Source organism: Typopeltis vanoorti, chromosome 24 (genome assembly GCF_054136105.1).
Source record: "Typopeltis vanoorti isolate ZY-2024b chromosome 24, IOZ_Tvanoo_1.0, whole genome shotgun sequence".
Classification (NCBI taxonomy): domain Eukaryota; kingdom Metazoa; phylum Arthropoda; class Arachnida; order Uropygi; family Thelyphonidae; genus Typopeltis; species Typopeltis vanoorti.
The window spans coordinates 57488497-57511541 of NC_143572.1; the positions used below are offsets into that span (position 1 = coordinate 57488497).

Consider the following 23045-nt stretch of genomic DNA (forward strand, 5'->3'; position numbering starts at 1 on the left):
GGTGAAAACAACACGCTATCTCAGACTTCACTTCGATGCTGATCAAAGTTGGAATAGCCATACAAACTACCTACATACCAAGCTTAGGATAATAGCAAGCAAACTATACAGATTAAAAGACAGTGTCCCAACCCACATAAAAATACTTATCTATAAAGCATTATGTGAAAACATTTTAAGATATGAAATCACATCATACGCATTCTGTGCAGACTACAGACTTAACAGGCTACAACAGTTGCAAGTTAAAAGTAAAACTGATATTCTGGGAACAACCCACTCTTATGCAGGAAGCACGGATAAAACACAAAATATTTAAGGTGAAACACTTATGCCACTACATAGTCATGTTAAAACATTACTACAGCCCAACATATAGAGTAATCAGAACAACATATCAAATAACAGGACCACAGCCAACAAACTACATAACATATAAGTACCACAATCACTACGGCAAAGCCATCCGAAACTTCCTGACATGATAAACAAACTGCCGTTCGACAACAGAAACCTAAGAACATACAGAGAGCTGAAACAGGCGCTATATAAATATTATAGCGAGAATGAAAATTAGAGCAGTTCCTGTTTCTCTCTCTCTCTCTCCCACACACACACACACACAAACCTATGACAAACCCCCTCTCAAAAACCATCACTACAAGAACATAAAGAAACAAACACACCATGTCTAAATCCAACCCTATTTGCACAAAAAAAAAAAGTTAAACTGTAAGAGCAGTTGAAGTCTTCCAAGCACGTACCAACAAACAGTAAAATCAACACTTGGCTTGCGACCAGCATAGAAACATAACCATGAAACCACCACCCTTTATCATCTATCATCTTCCTCAGATAAGCTCTGCTAAGCTTCGAGGAAGTAAATTATTAACTTGCAAGTATCTGTTATACACAATTGTAATGCGTTATAAATATTATTTATATATATAATTATTACAGCATCTATGCATGCAATTTATCTGAGACATAAAAAAATAAATAAAAATAAATAAATAAAATAAATAAATAAATTATTATTATTGTAATTATTATTATTATTATTATTATTATTATTATTATTATTATTATTATTATTATTATTATGTATATTCTATATTCAAAAATTCTGTATAATCTTTATTGTAAATATTAGAAGAACATGTGTTGTAAATACATAATATAAAGGCAAAAAAGTATTTTTAAGAAAATTTTAATTGAAATCCAATATAGAAAATGTAGCACTTTGTGCTGAATTCTGTAAAATTATAAGTTGCAATGTCACTCAAGACGTTTATTGTATGTGTAAATATTTCAGCAGATCAATAATAATAATAATAATAAAAATTATTATTATTATTGGCGTTTAAAGAGGAGACAAGTTCGCTTAGAAAATGCCAGCGGTACGAAATTACAAAATAATAATTTTTTCCCCCTTTCTAATCCTTATGTTTGTATTAAGATCTCGGAAAAAGACTAAAATGTCCTATTGTCAAAGACTGGGCAGATATTATTCGGCCCTAATAAATAAAACTCATTTTAACCTAGATTGAATCATAAAGTCTGTTTTTATCTCTCTGAAAGTTTTGGGTTTTTATTTATTTATTTGCATTATATTTGTGAATGGTCTGTATATTTCCCGACAGGTGTATTTTTTGGGGAAAAATCCTGATCGGTAAAGTGATAGTTCTAGTTCTTTTCGTCTTTACTCTGTAAAGATGACGCCTTTAAACAGAAAAAAAAAATCGGGGTTAATCTCGTCCTGGATTCAAACCCAGGACTATAAGAGATTTTTAAATGAAAATGACTTATCCGATCTCAAATGAAGATGGTTGGCTTTCTTATCAGAGAACATATGCATTTTGGAAGACATAATACACCGGTCTCATAGCCTACACCTCACATATCTGGCCAATCAAATTGGCCTGATATTACACACACAGACACACATCTACTTCAAACCTTTCTGTAGGTATGAGACAGAAAAAATAAAACCCTTCTGTATTAAAACGAGATGATTTTTAAAAAGTTTCTCTCGGTAACTTTCAAACATCATTTCACAATCTAGCAGCATACTCAGCTCATCTCATCTCAGCTTAACAAACATCATAATTTTAATTATGATGTTTGTTAAGCTGAGATGAACACGTCATTCGACCAGTGCGAGTTTATTTGCAATTACAAAATAAATAATCAAATAAGTAATAGCAAAACGACACTCACCTGTATCCTTCTAGTTCAACTATACATCTAATGAACGGTGTGTAATCCAACATTCCCGGTTCTTTTCGCTTCCACTTCTCCACATATCTGCGATGCGAGTCGGAAATATCGCTGGCTATCAAGTGAGGTGTGCACTTGCTGATGTCAATGAATGTACTCCTGGTCCACACCCAATTTCAAGGTTAGATCCATTGAATCGTCCTGTTTGTGAAATAGATTTTTTTAAAAGTTAGATAGAAACATTCAAAGATTTTAGGAATACACTCGAGTTACTCAGTATACAAATACCAACATTGTTTTTTTCCGTATTAATCCTGCAAATCCACGCACGCATACACACTATAAGATTAACATACTAATAATTGTGCAGCTATACGAAAGCGGAAATAATAAATGAATCCAATGATTTGTCAATGGGTCAGCATCTTTTCGCATTGATGGTTCAAAGTTGATATATTAATTTTCCAAAATGGCTTCGATAATGTTTCATTCACCGTTTTGAGTTGTTGGTTTGTCACAGAACATCATCTAATGGAAATGTGGTAGGCTCAACGGTCTATCACAATACGGTAACTTGGATTCATAGGATACATTGTGGTCACCTTCAAACTAACCCTTCATTCCCTAAACACACCGGTTCCAAAGTTCGTTCCATTCGGTTATAACAGGATTCGAAGTTCTCTTCTGCTATCTCCTTTGTGCCCTGTAAAGGCTCTTGGATGTTTTCTGCAGGCTCAAAATAGGTACTTTTCATTTTGTTCTTGAGTTTAGGGGGAAATGTCACATGGAGACAAGTCCGGGGAGTATGGTGGCTGTTCCTACACTGGAATTCATCTTTTGGCTAAATATTCGCGAAATAAGAGCACAGAATGAGAAGGCGCATTGTCGTGATGTAAGATCCAATTATTCCCAATCTCTGGGCGTAACCAAAACACACGTTTTTGCAACTGGCCAAGAATTTCTTTGCAATAAATTGATCAGTCGCTCCAAGAGGTACAAATTCTCGGTAGACCATGCTATAGTCATCGAAAAAAAAAAGACAATCATGGTTTTTGTTTTGGACTTATTCATGAGGACCTTCTTCGATCTTGGAGAATTCTCCGTTTGTCACTCAGAACTTTGGCGTTTCATTTTGGGATTATGCTCACAAAATCAGCACTCCCCACCCCCTCCAGTAACAACACGATTTCATCGTTCAAGATTGCGCTTCTTTATTTTCGTGACGACACACCAGACATACACTCGCTAAAACGCACAATAACTTGACAAGTGTTTTAACCCTACCGACGAGAAACTGGCACTGACGGAAAGAATGAGAATCACTCTATCATATTGCTAATTGTCATGAGAAAAAAATCTCATCACTTTTATGCTAGATATTTTACTAAAATAAATGGTAATCTTTGCTTACACATAGAATTTTGAAAACAGTGGTATAAATAAAACAGACCTGCCGTCTTTTATTCTACAACATGAATGCGCGTGGCTGTTTATTTCACAACTAATTCTCTGAAGAAATGACATTTCACTAATTAAATTCCATAAACTGTAAGTTATCGTTTTCGCTGTTTTTTATTTTATATCAGTGGCTTTGATCTGAATGATAAAAAAAAATAACAGATTAAGAAATGAAACCTTAACTACAGTTCAAAATCCTAGAAAACTCATAAACGCTATTATTATTATGTATCATGAAACATTACTAATATCTGCTACACGTGACTAAAATAAATACGTGTTCTTTCGATTTTATTTGTTTTATCATCAAGCGCCTCCGTAGCGGAATTGAAAGAACAACGGTACATTTCGCCCTTCGATTGGAATAGGCCTAAATTCGATTCTCGTCGCGACGGGAGGAATCTTTATCTGGACGATTTTCACTCGAAGGTGAGTTAGACGATCTCATACTGAGGTAGCAGTGTTTTTTCTCTCGGAAACTCGGGTTTTTCATCCCGCATACAGACAAATTGGCCCTTCAGAACACACGCAATTTACAGACATAGAATACCAGTTGTGGTGGAGGTGGGTGGTAGATGGCGTTGATGGAGATGATTCGTAGTAGAGGTTCGGTGTAGTGGTTGAGACAGTTGTAGGTGTCCTCCTGCGATGAGTCTTCAGACTCCTTGGAAGTGTCAGGAATAATAATATCATCGCCAACATTATTGATAAACACCACCTGGCGTGAAAATCTTGCAAACAGAAGAAGAAATTAATAAATCTCCAACATTGAATATTAACAAATATCAATATTTATTCCCTTTCCATACCAACAATCTTCCAATACCTCTTTGGAAGTTTTTTTTTCCTTTGTTTACACTTGGATAAAGAATTAAACTAAATTTATTATAGTCTAACCAAGTGCAAAATAAACTTCCAACATCTTTCTCTAAATCCAGAGTAATTTAATAATAAGGTGAGACACCTTTTGGCAACTCCTATAGGTAAATATGACTTCTCCATTGCTTCCACCTTAGTATCACCGGATTCATTCAATTCAATACCCTTGGAGGGTATTGAATTGAATGAATTTCAATTCAATACCCTCCAAGCTAATGAAGTTCTAACGGAAGCTCGGCTATTGCTGTTACCCTCCTGCCATGATCAGAGCTTAAATAGCTCAATAATCTTATCCCTACATTGTCCTCCCCGTTATCTGTAGAGGACAGTGTAGGGATAAGGTGTTCTTGAGCTATTTAAGCTCTGATCATGGCAGGATGGTAACAGCAATAGCCGAGCTTCCGTTAGAACTTCATTAGCTACAGCATTGCCATCTAACTAAGCATTCTTGCTACGCCCCTTTAAGTCAGTTCTTATAAGGACTTAGTATCACCGGGAAGAAGAGGTGATGGTGAGGGAGGAGAAATATACCCTTGAAGGGTAATGGATGGCAATGCTGTAGCCAATGAAGTTCTAACTGAGGCTCGGCTATTGCTGTTACCCTCCTGCCATGATCAGAGCTTTAATAGCTCAATAACACCTTATCCCTACACTGTCCTCTACAGATAACGGGGAGGATAAAAAGCATTCTTGCTTCGCCCCTTTAAGCCAGTCCTTTTTAGTATCACCCCCTCTGGGTTTGGCTCCAACTGATGAGACCTCAATAAAAAACGAAATCGGTATGAGTAGTGGTCCTTCCCTTAATGCATAGCATTATACATGTCTGCAAGGAGATGTGATTTGCATTATGGGCGATACTAAGACAAGGAGTGATGAGCACTTCGTCCACCTTTACCACGAGTTGCCTTAGTCCTGGAGATACTTAGGTGCAAACGTTCTTTGTTTACACTCGGATAAAGGATTAAACTAAATTTATTATATTCTAATGCCTTTTATTCCCCTATTGGTGAGGCCGTTTAGCCTTACTTAACTTTTGGAGACTGAGATGGATGTTCAACCTTCACCGGTAGCCAATAAAGAACGCAGGCCCAAGACAATCACTAATTATACACAGCATCCAGCACTTGTCAGCCGTCTGACAAGTGCCGCCATGTTGTGGTCCCTAATCCCAACACTATATTCATGTTAGGTTCTAAGGTCGATTTTCTTGAGTTTACGGAACGAAAAACTCGAGTTTCCGAAAAAAAACAAAAAACCGCTTGCACGTGCCAGAGATCGAATAACTTGGGAAGCGGGTAGAAAAAAGGCTTACAAAAATTCTCTCTTGTCGGAGACTACAACTGAAGTTATGTCTCGCCATTCTTTGACCAATCTAGCGCCGTGGATGCATGCTGCTTCCACTGAGAGTCAACAGATCACATCGATATTTATTATGATTATCATTTTAATTTTAGGAAGTTTTTTTTTCTTTTTTGTTTCTGTTAATGAGTGATGTTTCCTTGCATGATATTATCAAGCGATGTTATTCTGAGAAGCAATGCCCATGAAGGTATCTACGGAAGAGGCACAACACTGAAACAAAGCGCCTATGATTAAGTGATTGAAGGGAATCTGTGAGGGAAGGGTCGTCACTTCATCGGATTGCGCACTTCTGAATATCATCAAGAATTTTTAGAGCGGTGTTGAGTGTTCCACCACAAATGTGGGAACAGTACTCCAAGGTTGGTCGGATCTGAGACTTACAGAGTCTTAGGAGTTGAGAGGAAGAGAAGTAATGTTTAGAATGAAAAAAAAACAAGCTTTTTATAGGTTAAGGAGTCTATGCAAGTAATATGTTTGTGCCAGGATAAACTGGATATGGCAATCAACTGCAGAAGAGAAAATTGACCTTGAAAGGAAACTGGAACATTATCAAAAATGAGAGAGGATGAGGTAGGATTTTTCTTGTGGGTAATAAGGTATGCTTGAGTTTTGTTTTTTTTTTGGCATTGAAATTTACTAAGTTGTCTTAACTCCCATTTCAGGATGTTGAGGAGGTCAGTGTTCAAGTTATTGGTTATGGAAGATCTTGAGGCATCTAATATTAGGGTACTGCAGGGTTTATTGAATGAGGAAGAAAAATGAAGAGTACTATCATCGGCAAAGCTGTGATGAATAGGATCTGAAGTCAGAGCAACGAGGTCATTGATGCAGGGGAGAAAGAGTATGGGTAAGAGCACAGAACCCTGAAGCACTCTAACACTGATGGGAAAATCTAATGAGGAGAAGCAAGTCATCCTACATGACACAATGAGCGATCGGTGAGGAAGATGGCAATCCAATCACAGAGTGTAGGAGGGAGTCTATAAGATGACAGCTTGCTCACAAGACTTCGGTTCCAGACTCGATCAAATGCCTTGGAAATATGGAGAGCGATAACGTGGATTACTCCAAATCTTTTCATGGCTTGAGTCCAAAGGTGGTTGAATTAAATTCGATGACGGCTGTAGAACGAGAATGGCGGAATTCATATTGGTGATCGTTAATTAACTGATGAGTTTCCAGGTAATGAAGAAGCTGGTTGTTGATAACCTCCATCACTTTTGAAAGTATTGAGATGAGAGCAATGGGACGATATTTAGATGGCTGAATTTTGTCTTCCTTTTTTGGGTAAAGGCTGAATGTGTGCTTGCTTCCATGCTGGTGGGTAAATGGCAGTAGAATATGAAAGTTTATATAGATGATACAGATTGGGTGTCAGTTGTGAAGTACAAATCTTGAGCGCAACCAGAGGAGTACCATCTGGACCGGGAGAGTTTTTTTAATGTTCTTTTCGCCAAAGTTCAGAGGAGGCATGCGGTGGGAAGTTAGTGGTAATATGGGAGGTAATTTACTTGGATTTTCCAAGCACGAGTTGAGGAAAAAACTGATGCCAAGAGGTCCTTTTCCTCGGACGAAGTTACTATACTGCCATTAAGATGCAAGAAAGGTGGCAACGTGGAAGGGCAGAAGTTACATCCAATAGCCTTAGCAAGGGACCTAACTGCCAGTTGAGTAGGAGGCAAGCTTATTGCATTTTATTCATATGATATACGAATACCTGTTTTGGAAGCGTTGATAACTTTTTACACGTGTTTCTAACTGTTGTGTAAGCTGAATGAGAAGCTGGAGCTTTTAATTTAACCATTTTTATCATGGACGGCAGATGCACATTTTTTTGAGAACCAGGGCTTGAATGTTGTCATTCCAGTGAGGATTATTTCGGTTACTAATTCAGTGCAGGTGTTTGGATCATGACAGCAAGAGCAATAATCTGATCACTAAAAAGGAAAAGTAGCATAAAAATTCTGGAAGTCATCCCAGTTGGTGCAATTATAGTACCATAGGGTACAAGGCTGAGATTGGCTGGAAGGAGGATGAACTGTAGAGAAGCAGACTTGAATAAGATTGCGGTCAGAGTTGTGAAGGAGAGAGCAGAAATCCACGGTATATTTGGAGAGAGTGAGAGGTGGCTAAGAAAAGGTCAACAATGTTGGTAGAATGACGAGGACTGTGTAGTAGATTGACTGTTTGTGATCAGATGGACTATGGTTGTGGAGGATGCCAACTGTGGTTCTATTAGGAAAAAGAGTTCTTGATGTCTGCAAATGGCGGTGTATGTCACTAACGTTTGTATCAATGCCTCGAATGTTGATGAAATTAATATCGATGTCACACACAGGGAGTGCCCACACTCCAGTCCAAGTGTGGCCCCAGACAGTGGCCCCTACATATCTTTGACCTGTTCCCCCTCTAGGCACGACGTGGCTGGATAAGCGGCATCAGGCTCATTCACCAGCTGATCGGGAAGCCTTCAACTGATGCGTTACCATCGGATTCGGACCCATGCACTGTCGGCGATATGCCTAGCGTGGCCATCAGCCAAACTGCATGTGAGATGAAATGGGGGGGTAAGAAATCGGAGGGGATCAAACAATGCAGAAGCCACTTCACACCTCCATAAAAGCGGGGTGACGATGAAAGACACAACCTAGGTAGAGTCTTTAAAAGACTCTACCTAAGTAGTGTCTTTAAAAAGTTTTAAGAGAACGTTTTAAACATTCCTAATAATTTTAAAACTTTCACAATTTAAAATTTTTTTAAACTTTTTGTATAAAATAACAATGAATATTTATTATTCTTTTTTAATTAAAAACTTTTAATTAAAATTTTTAGATTATTTATTTTTCTTTGCGTAAATTTTATACACCTAATTTTAATAAAAATATATTGAACCTATAAGAAGTAAATTAAGTGATGAAACCAAAATGGATAGGATTCATTCAATCCAATACCCCTTGGAGGGTAATGAATGGCAATGCTATAGCCAATGAAGTTCTAACTGAGGCTCGGCTATTGCTGTTACCCTCCTGTCATGATCAGAGCTTTAATTGCTCAATAACACCTTATTATTCCTACACTGTCCTCTACAGATAACGGGGAAGATGAAAAGCATTTTTGCTTCGCCCCTTTAAGCCAGTCCTTATAAGGACTATAAGAAACCAAAATGGATTGATTCATTCAATCCAATATCCTTGGAGGGTAATGGATGGCAATGCTGTAGCTAATGAAATGAAGTTCTAACTGAGGCTCGGCTATTGCTGTTACCCTCCTGCCATGATCAGAGCTTTAATAGCTCAATAACACATTATCCCTACACTGCCCGCTACAGATACAGATAACGGGGAAGATGAAAAGCATTCTTGCTTCGCCCTTTTAAGCCAGTCCTTATAAGGAAACCAAAATGGAGAATGTGTTGCAGATTTAGGTGTTAATTTTAAACCTAGTCCTTATAAGGACTAAGGTTTAAAATTAACACCTAAATCTGCAACACATTCTCCATTTTGGTTTTTGTTTCGTTTAATTCAAAATAATAGCATGCTGTTTGATTGGAAAATACATTAGTTCGATTCTCATCAAGATGGGAAAAAAATCTTTAATGAAAATGAATTAACCTATATAATATAATATGAAAGAAGAAAGTTTTTATTTTATTTTATTTTCCCAGAAACTCAAGTTTTTCATTCCAAATACAGTCAAATCAGCCAAGCGAACACACACAATTTACAAAGAAAAATACTATTGGTATGGCAGTAGATGGTTGTGTTTAGATGGAAGATAAAGTTGCGAAATCGTTGGCTGTGTGGAATGTTTTCCAATACTACTAGTACTACTACTACTACTAATAATAATAATAATCTGAGTGCAGCTTATCACAAAAAGCAGAAAACACTTGAAACATAAATTTTGCTCAAACAATTATAATACGAAACATCATACCGAAAACCTTGTTTCTCTAGTATTTTGCTGAGTGATCAAAAACTGTACATTAGCATTTAAAATCAAGTATCACGTGATCTAATACATAACTATGACTAAACACAGTGGAATATCTACAGTTTTCATTTTCGCAACAGAATTTGTGATATTCACCTTCCCCCCCACCACCTTCATTTTTACTTTGAGCATCTTCATTGGGCTTGCTGAGTTCACCCCCCCCCCCCTCAACACATCTTGATGAAGTGCGCTGTCTAGTAAATTGTTACACTCTGTTGTATCGAAAGCAATTGAGATTAGGATAACACGGATCTTCTTATTTTTAAAGATATTCAAAAGTTTCTAACTTTTTAAAATGTTCTAAATTTTTTCTATAAAATAATAGCGGAAATTTATTATTATTTTAAATTCAAAATTCTTTATTGAAAATTTTAAAATTTCCTTTAGTTTCTTTCCATATATTTCATACACCTATTTTTTATTAACTTATCAAAAGTACATAATACAAGATGCGTGAGTTAAGCTAATGAAATTCTAAGAGAAGCTCGACTATTGCTAATAAAAAAAATAGAATAGAATATTATGAGTATGCTCTCTTAAGGGAGCAATTTGAGTCTCTGAGGAATAAAGAGTCAAGGACTCAGTCCATCGCCCAGTTCTTTTAAGAACTTTAAGAAATATACATTGGAGGATTGGGGAAGAATTAATCGACCGTGAGATGAAATATCCTTGGAGGGTAATAGATGGCAATGCTGTAGCCAATGAAGTTCTAACTGAAGCTAGGCTACTGCCCTCCTGCCATGATCAGAGCTTTAATAGCTCAATAACACCTTATCCCTACACTGTCCTCTACAGATAACGGGGAAGATGAAAAGCATTCTTGCTTTCCCTTTAAGCCAGTCCTTATAAGGATAATATATAATATAATATATATATAACATTGTTGGGAGAGATTAAGAAGAAGCGTAACACAAACAAAGAAGCTCTTATCACTGAAATTGTAGAAAATACAATAGAATAGAAGACATGGAAATCACAAGTTGTGATTTCATTGTCTGTTGATCAAGAGGCTAAGGGATAATGAAAGGGAAGTGTGATACTAATAACCGCTGTGGTTATCAGTTGAGGTAAGTGACATCACTAACAGATATCAGCAAAAGAGAAGGTCACTCATCTCTCCTTGACTGAAGGACATCTTCTGGAGGTGAGGGGGATCATTGTAGGGTAGACTGCCATCACCCTCCCGACTACCCCACACCACAATTTTGGACACGAGTGACAGAACTAGTCACTTGCTCTTACATCAAAAACGCTGTCTGAGCAAGGAATATTAGTAACTCTCGATGGTGTTTTCAAAAATAAAGAGAAGGTACATTTTCTTTCTTTACACATGAGACATGTGAAAAGTTGTCCATGAAAAAGTTTAAAATCATGTGGCTGACAGTCGAAACATATTTCAAAACTTTACGACCCACACTATTCTACAGGTAGAACAAAAAAGACAGCTAACAAATAACGTAATTGTGGGTTTTTAATAAAAATGAATTAAATAGTTACAATTTTGTTACTATATTAGATGTCTCCAACAAATTCGAATAGTAAAACCAAAAGAATTTGCGAGTTTGCAGACAAATCTTTTGAAATTTCTTGCCACAAACTAATCAGAGACTTTTTTGAAAAGCCACTCAGTGAATTATTAGTCTGATTCTTCCGGCTTTTAAACCATGCAGTTTCTTTCGCTTTTCCTTTCTTTCCAGTTTGAAATCCCAAACTTAGGATAGTATGTCTAATCAGGGTTCATTTGTCTGCTTACATCCTTGAAAACAGCTCGCGTGATATTTAGCAATTTCCGTAGCATTTGACACCGACGTACGTCAACGTCAGACGACTGTTTGTACTCTTGCTTTTGCTGCGAACTTTGTTATACATGATTAATATCGCGTTTTTTCCTCCTTTCGCAATGCCCAGCACAAGTCTTGTAGTTGGCCTTCAGCTGGACGAATCAATTCGGGGCCACTTAATTAGGTCAAGTAATCATTATTATTGTGACAGATTATGTTTACCTTTATAAAGAACCTCATGATTTATTTTTTTCCTAAAGACGATAGTGTAAAACGATAAAAATATTGCAAAAGATACTTATAAATTATTAATAAATCTGAGTTTATGACATTGTTTCAATTGCAGGTCTCTCTCTCTCTCTCTCACACACACACACAAAGAAAGAGAGAATTTACCTTTGTAGATGTATTCCCCCCCCCCCCCCCACAACGATATCTCTTACTACACAGAAATACTCATCTTTTAAGATTGGAAATGTTAATAACCCTATGAACGCTTCCTACTATCAACTGGCGTCATCAGAGGACTCTGTCATCGCCAGAGGGCTTCTGCTGACGCTATCTGATCCTTTCTATGCTGCAACAGATGTTTCAATGAAAACTTTTTTTCCCTCAAGGTTATCACAAACATTTCCGGTTCCTTCTTTTAAAGAATATACCAAACCACAACTTCACTAAATGACTTTTAAGTGAATTTTTAAGTGGAATGGAAAATTTATTAAAACATATCACAGCGGATTAATGTTAATATTAGCTTTTAACTGAGAACGCTTTCGGTAGTTATATCCAGGATAAGAGAACGTTACACACCCTAAAACATAAATAAAAAAAAATATAGGCACCTGTATCCATGTTGCGAGTTTCTTTCTTTTTTTTTTATTAGTTAATAAGAGTTTGTAGATCAACAATTAGGGTATCTTTCTCCCAGAAACTTTAAATTTTATCCCTGAAACTGAAGGATAAAACATCAAGAAAGAGAGATCACTAGAACTAACATTATTCGACACAATAATACTAGTTATGGTTTAGGATCACGAAATAACATTGTTTTCGTACTTTTTTTCCTGGAAGTGTTCAAAATTATCATTAACATGCACTTAACTATCAGTGATGGCTAAGGATAGAGAATAGCACAAATACCTTTTCACATGGCAAGCAGATAACCTAATTAAGTACACCTTACTTGACACCTGTTGATTAGCAAGATCCATTTTCTACGTTTCGTAAATTGTGATCGATGTCCGAGATGTAATTTATTTCTTTAGACTATGCATATTCAAAAGTTTTTTTCGTGTATAAATTCTAAATGAAAACTTCGCCTGTTGTCACTATGGGCTGTGGGTATCGTCGATGCCCTTATGGTTGCAAAAAAACATGAGTTTGAATCGTCTCTAGAAAACTATGAACCCTTTATAAAGTCCTTTTTCCCCTGAAGTTGAGTTAGCTGTGCGCTTATAATCTCAATATACGGAAATTCGGTTTTTCATCCCGCAAACAGACAAGTCGGACAGAAGAACATACGCAATTTACAGTCATCATACACTGGCCTCATAACCTTTGTTACTTTGCCATAAATAACCAGCCAATTGTAATATACTAACTGCTGATGACATTGATTGGAGAACATAAGATCTGGTGAAGTGTGAAGTGAGTTCGAGTTGGTTATAAAAGAGACAGAAATGAACTTTTGGGAGACTACAATCGACTAAGAGATCTCCTTTTGAACCCTCTAAAATGTTATGATGTCCAGAACTGAAAGAAGAGAGCGTGGATATCTACAGAAATATTATTCGTTTGTACGAACTACATTCTCTAACGGGTACTGAAGAGTTTCTCATCGGCTAAGTTTATCAATTAGATTTGAGATTAATGAAAGAAGTTTAACCAAGTGTCCTTTGGTTCTCGATGAAATTACTTGGCAACTCTATCAGTTTAGATCATTGTGATATGATTTTTAGGCGTATTATCATACACAACTTCAAGAACACACAAACTTCACAGATAGATAGACTGTTATTACAATCAAACCAGAATTTTAAACTACAAATAATAATGAACAGTTTTGGCATAACAAAATTCTGAGACAGTGATATATTATGTTAGAAAAATTTTAATATATTTTATTATTGCATTAGATATTTTCTCCTATATATTTGGAAATAGTAGACGATAATAAAATATAACAATGTAATATAGGTTATATTATTCTTACACCTTTTGTTCTTTTAAAAGAAAATTGATATAAGAAATCATTCATTCTTTTCCCCAGTGTTATCGTGATATACGTTTTATATTTATGATTTTATGTATAAATGAGAAGCTTCATGGCTTTAACATTAATAATAATTTAGGTGATAAATTATAATTGGTGGATGGTAGTAATAGTCATTTCCATTTCGGGGAAATTAAAATTTCACAGTTTCTCTGCAGCAACGAAAAACAACATTTTGTAATCCCCGGAGTCAGTTTCGTAATTCGTTCGTTCCTGAGACCTCCACGTCAATATACGGAATCCAGCGCTGACGAATACTTTCTCTATGTGCTCCTTGTCCATGTACAGGGCAGGCATCTGACAGTCTCCAACTTCCCAACGCGTGTTCCCAAGAACTCCCATCAGAAGCAAGCCACCCCCTTGAGGAAGAAGGCATGCGATGTTCTTCGTGGCTTTTTCGAATTCTTTCCAATCTGGACATGCCGATTCCAGACACAAAGAAGAAATGATGAGGTCGTACTGCTGGGTGTATTCCGGTGAAAGTATCTGATCGGCCACCACATCGCAAAACACTACGGCTTTTAAACTGCTTCGCAGGCGAGATTCGATTTCGATTTTCCCTTCGTCTAAATCGCTGGAAAATACGATTAAAATGTTTATAAATAAATTGCAAAAATGATATGTCATACTACTTACAGAGTATGATGTTTTGTGTGATATTTAAGTCTTAATATATTCAATTTTATTCTTTCTAATACAAATACAAGTTTGGCATGATTACACTATACTTAATTATTGTAGGAAAATACACAAAATTTTAATGTTTATAAATCAGAGCACATAAAAAGAAAAGAATGACAAAATAATGTGGATTTTTTTGAAAAAAATCCGCTGAAGACTCGTCTACTCCCTATTGAGGGAGTACGTGAGGCCATTTTAGCCCAAGTTTTGGAGACTGAGGGGAGAGTTTAATTTCTATCGGTATCCAATCAGAGACATGTAGCCCAGGATCACCACTAATTATAAACGGCATCTGGTTAAGAGAGGCAGACAAGGGTGACCATCGTGTGGTCTCTAACCCTTGCCTGAGAATGACTAACTCGGAAGCTGGTTGAAAAAAGGTTACATAATTTTTTTTTAGTCGGAGACTAGATTAATTCGAAATGAGAACAGCTAGCTTTCTTTGGGAGGCCTAACGCTAGGATGTAAACGTCACTTGTACAAGGCTACGTAGGCTTAGTGAAAAACGTGATGAAAAACTTAGTGAATAACAGCAAAAGATTAAACAGAAGTTTAATCTTTTGCTGTTATTACTACTGTTTTTCAGGTGTTGATCAGCTGGGCCATTTGATACTGGACATGCAGATTCGAAGGTTTATACATTGATCACTTAAAAAAAAAATAGGGTGGGGAGTGTTTCGATACTGACCATATCTTCTTGGGCGAAGGCTAATATGCTTCGTCAAAAATAAATAAAGAAAACCTAAAGGACAAAAAGAAAGAATGTTTTAGTTACTTTTTGCAGACTGATGTGTTGTGGATTTGAATTGAAACTATGAACGAAATAATAGCACTGACAAAAAACTCACTCACCAGTATCCTTCTAGTTCGGCCACGCATTTGAAGAACGGTGTATAGTCCAACATTCCTGGTTCTTTTTGCATCCACTTCTCCACGTATCTGCGGTTTGAGTCTGAAATGTCACTGGCGACTAGGTAAGTGAAATGAGCACTTGCTGATGCCAGCGAATGCACACCTGGTCCACATCCAATTTCGAGGCATTTTGATCCTTTGAATCGCCCTAATGATGAAACAAAAGAACACAAAAACTCTTTATCAAACACAAAAAACAACGAGATGAACAACTATAATCTCTTGCTGAAATGAAACAAACTGATTTTCATTCTTATCTGTTGCAGAATTCATGTTCTGTTTTGACAAAATACTTATATTATTTGATCGATTCTAATCTCACATGCCTTATTTATTTAGTACAACGTAAAGGGGATTCTATAATCAGATATCCCCATTTCTATAAACCATAAGGTAATTTTAAGCCACTTGAGGCCCTTAAATAAGCATGATAACGATTTCATATCTGGAGATTAAAATAATCCATGCACACATTAAAATTCTAATGCACAGCGTGCTGCTGGAGGTAGGAGACACTATCCAACAAGGCAATTATTATTATTGTTTCCAATTTATAAACAATAGATCTGATTGTGGGTGGAATTACGGCAGACGTAACTCATATAAACCAGTCGACCTGTATTGAGGTAAAAAAAAGTACCTTCAGAGAAGAACTCCCCCCCCCCCCCCACGAGACTGGCTAACTCACCTTCAGATAATAAAACTCATAAGGAGTTTTACGTCTAAGACGAGATTTCAAATTAAATCTTTCTATCCAAATAGAGGCTAACAATACTTGCTAGAAAGCGATTGAATAAAACACAGCGTTACTTACCACTGCTAATTACTTCATGAATGTTCTCGAGATAAAACTTGACCATTGAGTCTAACGACGCTGTCATAATCTGATGAAATCCTTCGGAGTTGAACGATTCTCCCTTGAAGTTCTTTTTCCATTCTGAGCTTTCGTTGGATTCGATGGACATCATCAGGAAAAGTACTGCGATTACTGAAATGGAATTTAATTCGATTTTACCAATTCAAAAATAGCATTTTATGTTCCTTTATGGCGCTGATAATTAATTTTTAGAATCGTACAATCCAACGTGAAGAATTATGGGCGTGATCAGAATGAAACAATACGATTTATACTTATCGTGGCCTAGTGATGTAGTCTAGTTCTTATTTTTGACGCTAAACGGCCTTCTATTTGTTACTAAGTTGACCGTATTTAAATGTGTCCTTTTACGAAATAGATGATGGCTATGTTTTTAAACGAGGAGTCCACCGACATCCAATTTAGCAAACCGAAAATTGTTGTTGGCAAATACCAGTGCAATTTTCAGACTGTACTACCTGTTCTTTACTAGGTTTTACTTTGGGAAAGTGGGTTGTTAAGGGTTGTATTTGCCTCGGAGTTCGATAGGCATTAATGTACATGGAAGTGATAACTACGAGCTGGAAGTACACTAAGGCTCAAAAATGATATAAGCAGTAAATGAAATTTTTTGTTGGCGAAGTGATATTTACTTTCGAAACATTTATGGGCGTGGTGACAATCCTCATGCGACATCTGAAAGAAAGTTTACAAGCCAGTTTTCTGTTAAGAAGTGTGGACTTGTTGGGAATCAAATAATCCAACAGAAAGTATTCGATGATCTTCTCAGTGAATAAAACACCTGGTTTTTAAAACTAAATTTTGAGGATGTTCCTCCATTTATGCAAACACGATATTTACCAATCATCATGGAGCTCCACAGTTTTTCCCCCCGATATGCTTCCAACTATCCTAATTTCTTTATTATTATCGTAACTATCTGAAGAAATTGAAATTGTTTGAGACGATATGAGATTCGCATCATCACATCAACCTTATCCTTATAAGGACTGGCTTAAAGGGGCGAAGCAAGAAATGCTTTTCATCTTCCCCGTTATCTGTAGTAGACAGTGTAGGCATAAAGTGTTATTGAGCAATTAAAGCTCTGATCATGGCATGAGGGTAACAGCAACAGCCGAGCCTCAGTTAGAACTTCATTGGCTACAGCATTGCCATCCATTGCCCTCCAAGGGTATTAATCACGAACTGCTTAAGTAAAGGTGAACTCAAAAAAATTCGGACGATCTCTAGGCCACTCCATAGTGGGCGAAAGACCATCCATATCTCAGCGTTGGTTCCACTCAGTGACGGGCTCCCCGACCACCGAGCAGAACCGCTCTTATTCCGAAGAAAATCATTTACCGAGAAAGCCCCTCAGCGGGCCGTGCCGGAGAACACTTTCCCCGGAGACTCAAATTGCTCCCTTAAGGCAAAAACCTTAAGAGAGCGAACTCAAAACTCTCGAATCTCAGCGCCCCAGGGGATAACAGCAACACCCGAACCTCAGTTAAACTTCATTGGTACAGCATTGTCATCCATTACCCTCCCAGGATACTAATTTTAGTCACCTCGTACAATATGCATGAGCTACATTGCGGCGATTCTTAAGTAAAGCCCTGTATAAAAATTAGAACGATCCCTAGACCACTCAATAGTGGCCAAAAGATCGTCCAACTCAGCATTGGCTCCACTCAGTGTCGCCCCCCCCCCCCCACACACACACACCGAGCAGAACCGCTCATATTCCAGGGAAAAGCGTCCACCGACGAGGCCCTTCACATCTTATGACATGCTTGGATTTGCATTGGTGATACGTAAGTAAAGCCAATCTCTAAAAATTCGGACGATCTCTAGACCACTCAATAGTGGCGAAAGACCGTCCATCTCAGCGTTGGCTCCATTCAATGATGGCTTTCCACCGACCACCACCACCACCGAGCAGAACCGCTCATATTCCGAAGAAAAGCATTCACCGACAAAACCCCTCAGCGGGCCGTGCCGGAGAACACTTTCTCCGGAGATTCAAATTTCTCCCTTAAGGCAAAAACCTTAAGAGAGCGAACTCAAGCTTTCGAATTTCAGCGTCCAATTAATCGCCACTTACGACATGCTTGGATTTGCATTGGGGCTATTCTGGCCCAGTTACCACACTGGAGACAACTATTTAACCTTATATAAGTCCTTATAAGGACTGGCTTAAAGGGACGAAACAAGAATGCTTTTCATCATCCCCGTTATCTGTAGAGGACAATGTAGGGATAACGAGTTATTTAGCTATTTAGTTAGAACTTCATTGGCTACAGCATCGCTATACCTCCTCCAACTATGTAACCTTATAGTCCTTATAAGGACTGGCTTAAAGGGGCGAAGCAGAATTTTCATCTTTCCCGTTATCTGTAGAGGACAATGTAGGGATAAGATTATTGAGCTATTGAAGCTCTGATCATGGCAGGAGGGTAACTGCAATAACCGAGCCTCAGTTAGAACTTCATTGGCTACAACATTGCCATCCATTACCCTCCAAGGGTATTGGATTGAATGAATCAATCACCGCATCTCACGGTCGATTCCACCCAACTATGTAACCGCAGGACGCAGGACATATATGGCCCAGAGAGCGAAGCTTTACGCTTTTCATATTCCCTGTTGTCTGTTTCGGGAGCAGTGATGGGAGAGGAGATTTGTGAGCTATTTTAGCTCGCCCTGAGTGGGCAGAAGTGGTTATTCGTCGTTGGGTGTTAGGATGGCTTTCGGTCTTTTATGTTTCCAGTAGTCATTACCGTAATAGTTTCCGACTTGTTGTATCAGTTGGTTTGGCTGGATAGATGTCTTCATAAAGAATTTTTCTGCTAGGGAGCGTAGTAGTGGAGAGATGTAGGGAATACTTATGTCCCTGTGGATCTGGGCGTTCCTGATGAACCACGGGGCATCCAGAATCATTCGCAGGCATTTGTTCTGTAGTCTTTGTAGCTTGAGGATGTTTGTCTTGGAGGTATGGCTCCAGGCTGGGGAGGCGTATATGACTGTGGGGCGGATCACTGTCTTGTACAGTAGTATTTTATTTGTTGAGCTTAGTTTGCTGTGTCTGTTGATCAAGGGGTATAGCTGGGCGATAACTATTGAAGCTTTGGTGCATATGCTCTTCATGTGGAACCTTATAGTCCTTACAAGGACTGGCTTAAAGGGGCGAAGCAAGAATGCTTTTCATCTTCCCCGTTATCTGTAGCGGACAGTGTAGGGATAAGGTGTTATTAAGCTATTAAAGCTCTGATCATGGCAGGAGGGTAACAGCAATAGCCGATAGCCGAGCCTCAGTTAGAACTTCATTGGCTACAGCATTGCCATCCGTTACCCTCCAAGGGTATTGGATGGAATGAATCAATCACCGACTATGTAAGTAAAGGTGAAATCTCAAAAATACGGACGATCTCTAGGCCACTCCATAGTGGGCGAAAGACCGTCCTAATCTCAGCGTTGGTTCCACTCAGTGACGGGCTCCCCGACCACTGAGCAGAACCGCTCAAATTCCGAGGAAAATAATTCACCGACAAAGCCCCTCAGCGGGCCGTGCCGGAGAACACTTTCCCCGGTAACTCAATTGCTCCCTTAGGGCAAAACCTAAGAGAGCGAACTCATTTACCCAGGATAACAGCAACAGCCGAACCTCAGTTAAACTTCACTGGTTCAGCATTGCCATCCGTTACCCTATATGGGCATCTCATAATAAAATCAATCACCGTATGTGTAAGTAAAGGTGATATCTCAAAAATATCGGACGAACTCTAGGCCACTCATTCGTGGGCGAAAGACCGTCCAAATCACCCCCCCCCCCCCCCACCCCCCCCCCCCCCCACCCCCCCCCCCCCCCACCCCCCCCCCCCCCCACCCCCCCCCCCCCCCACCCCCCCCCCCCCCCACCCCCCCCCCCCCCCACCCCCCCCCCCCCCCACCCCCCCCCCCCCCCACCCCCCCCCCCCCCCACCCCCCCCCCCCCCCACCCCCCCCCCCCCCCACCCCCCCCCCCCCCCACCCCCCCCCCCCCCCACCCCCCCCCCCCCCCACCCCCCCCCCCCCCCACCCCCCCCCCCCCCCACCCCCCCCCCCCCCCACCCCCCCCCCCCCCCACCCCCCCCCCCCCCCACCCCCCCCCCCCCCCACCCCCCCCCCCCCCCACCCCCCCCCCCCCCCACCCCCCCCCCCCCCCACCCCCCCCCCCCCCCACCCCCCCCCCCCCCCACCCCCCCCCCCCCCCACCCCCCCCCCCCCCCACCCCCCCCCCCCCCCACCCCCCCCCCCCCCCACCCCCCCCCCCCCCCACCACTCGCTTTTAAGTCGGCACATGCCGATTTTAGACACAAAGGGTATACGATCAATCATACTTTTGGGTGTGTTCTGATGGCAGCAATCAATCAGCCAAAACATCGTAAACCACAATTGTCTTTAAATTATTTCTTAGACGACTTTTGATATAAAGTGATGTGACACTTTAAAAAAAAAAGAATAATAGTAGACCATGTTTAGAAATTAACTCTATAAAATGCTATGAGAATATTGCAAATGAATAAAAACAGCGTGTAGTCCAACCTTTCTGGGTTTTCTCGTATCCGTTTTTCAATGCATCTGTGATTAGAATCAGAAATGTCACCGGCAATGAGTTGAGCGATAGAAGAACTTACTGATGGTAATGCATGTAGCATAGGTCCACATCCAAGATCGAAGCATTTTGATCCTTTGAATCGTCCTAATATTACAACAAATAGCGATGTCCTATTAAATTGCATTTGGTTGTCCAAAAATTGATGATATGGTTTTATTTATCCATCGTGGCGGTCCAAATGGACAACGTACACGCTGAGTTCAAATCTGGTGCCATCACTAGAATGGATATTTGTAAATCATTTAGATGAGAGATTAATTCATCGCCGTGCGTGAGACTTTTATGATTTCTGTGTATCCACTTTCCAGAGAACTCAGTCAAATAATAAACACACACATAAAAGTTCTTGTGACGATGTTTCCCGATTTGTTTTCGGGTCATATCCGATTTCGCAGACCAAGGTCAATACTGAATAATGATCTTATAGGCAAGTACGCTAAATTATCTAGTCACACACTCGATCAGTTACTGGGCCACTTAGCCAACAAAGCCATCAATCTCATCGGTGTATGTCTAGGTTTCCTTTCTTTAGATACTAGCTTCACATCCTCATCTAATGGACGGAAGAGTTCTCGGTCTGAATCCCATAAAGGTTTAACATGTCCATTGTCAATCACGCGATATCGCGCGATGCGAGGTCCCACCAAACAGCCGATCACGCGTTATCGCGTGGACACCGCTAACTAAATAAAAAAAAAATTAAAAAAATTTGGCCACCACACGAAATTCCAATTTTCAGTTTGGAGATGAAAGTGTTAAGCGTCCTTTATGGGATTCAGACCGAGATTTTTCTCATCAAACAGTACATCGTTGCTATCTACTGAGCTGTGGATGCTCAGTAGATAGCAACGGTGTACTATTTAAGAGCGTTTAAGAGACTTTAGTCCAGTTACTTAATTTGTGCAATCGCCAAACCGCAATTCTCGAGTAAATTCCAAGCAGAAACTATAATTTTCATCGATGTTGAATCTTAAATGAAATTGCTCAACTATCAGTTTCTTTATGTTGTGAAGGAGCTAATAGTGTTTACGCCTGTGGTCGTACCATCCTTCCACCTCTGTATGAGCCTGGCTATCTTACCTTCACTTGAAAAACCATATGAGGTTTTTACTAAAATAAAGAGCCAAAGGCTTCAGTTCGACGATGCAAAATTATATAAATTAATTGGATATTTAGAAGCAATGTACGTTTAGCATTCGTGCTTTTCCTATTAGGTTCGACCAGGGCGACTGGTAATAGGCGACTCCAATTGGAAAGTTTATACGTATTCTTACAAGCGCTCTTCTGCTTCATTTTGAAACTTTTTAAAGTTTCTTTGATATTTAGATATAAAATATGGATGGATTCATAATATCCTTCATTGTAATTTCTTATTTGTTTCAAAATGGAGTCTTTTGGCTCTACTATTTTGTAACTTTATAAAATGATTTTCGTGTTCAAGACTGGACATGAACTCAAGTCTTTGAACGTAGTATACTGCATGATAATTGTACCCCAGACCCCAATGTGTCAAGAATAATTCAGCAAGACAGCCTAGTTTATTTAATTTATTTTAATTAATTAATTAATTTTTTTTGGCTCATCGAGACTCCAAAAATATGGATGTCGATATTAGTTGCGAATTTGAAGATGTTTGCTGAGATAACTAAATTAAAAACAAAAAAATCAGCTGATGTCTTTTATTCTCAAAGAGGGAGTATACGAGGTCATTTAGACCTATCTAACCTTTGGATACTGAGGGAGCAGTACAATTTTCCATAGTGAGCCAATTAGAGATAGCTGGCACAAGGCTATCATTAATTATGCATGGAGTCAGGTGAAGATAGGCAAGTAACAAGTGCCGCCATCTCGTGATCCCTCATTCTAACACTACGTTTTTACTGTCTGAAAATAGTGTGGGTACTATGGTCGATTTTCTTGAGTTTGCAGAACGAAAAACCCTTGTTTCCAGAAGAAAAAAAAACCGCTTGTCTG

At 39.0% G+C, this 23045-nt stretch overlaps 1 protein-coding gene across 1 annotated transcript; it reads right to left on the minus strand.

Annotated features, from left to right (window-relative positions):
* Positions 1-13699: 13699 nt before the first annotated feature.
* LOC150093243 (nicotinamide N-methyltransferase-like) lies at positions 13700-16540 on the minus strand. Its single transcript, XM_090413678.1, has 3 exons — positions 16373-16540; positions 15499-15706; positions 13700-14539 (listed from the first exon to the last, which is right to left on the minus strand). Exons 1-3 carry the CDS (start codon positions 16524-16526, stop codon positions 14107-14109), a joined length of 795 nt encoding a protein of 264 aa, XP_090269804.1. The 5' UTR covers positions 16527-16540; the 3' UTR covers positions 13700-14106.
* Positions 16541-23045: the final 6505 nt, after the last annotated feature.

What these genes read in the sequence shown, in the direction of transcription:
- LOC150093243 (XM_090413678.1), bottom strand. Translation starts at nt 16,526, where the DNA reads ATGATGTCCATCGAATCCAACGAAAGCTCAGAATGGAAAAAGAACTTC. An exon ending in TCATGAAGTAATTAGCAGTG is followed by an intron (nt 15,707 to 16,372) that starts GTAAGTAACGCT and finishes TTTCATCATTAG; the next exon opens with GGCGATTCAAAGGATCAAAA. An exon ending in GCCGAACTAGAAGGATACTG is followed by an intron (nt 14,540 to 15,498) that starts GTGAGTGAGTTT and finishes CGTATTTTCCAG; the next exon opens with CGATTTAGACGAAGGGAAAA.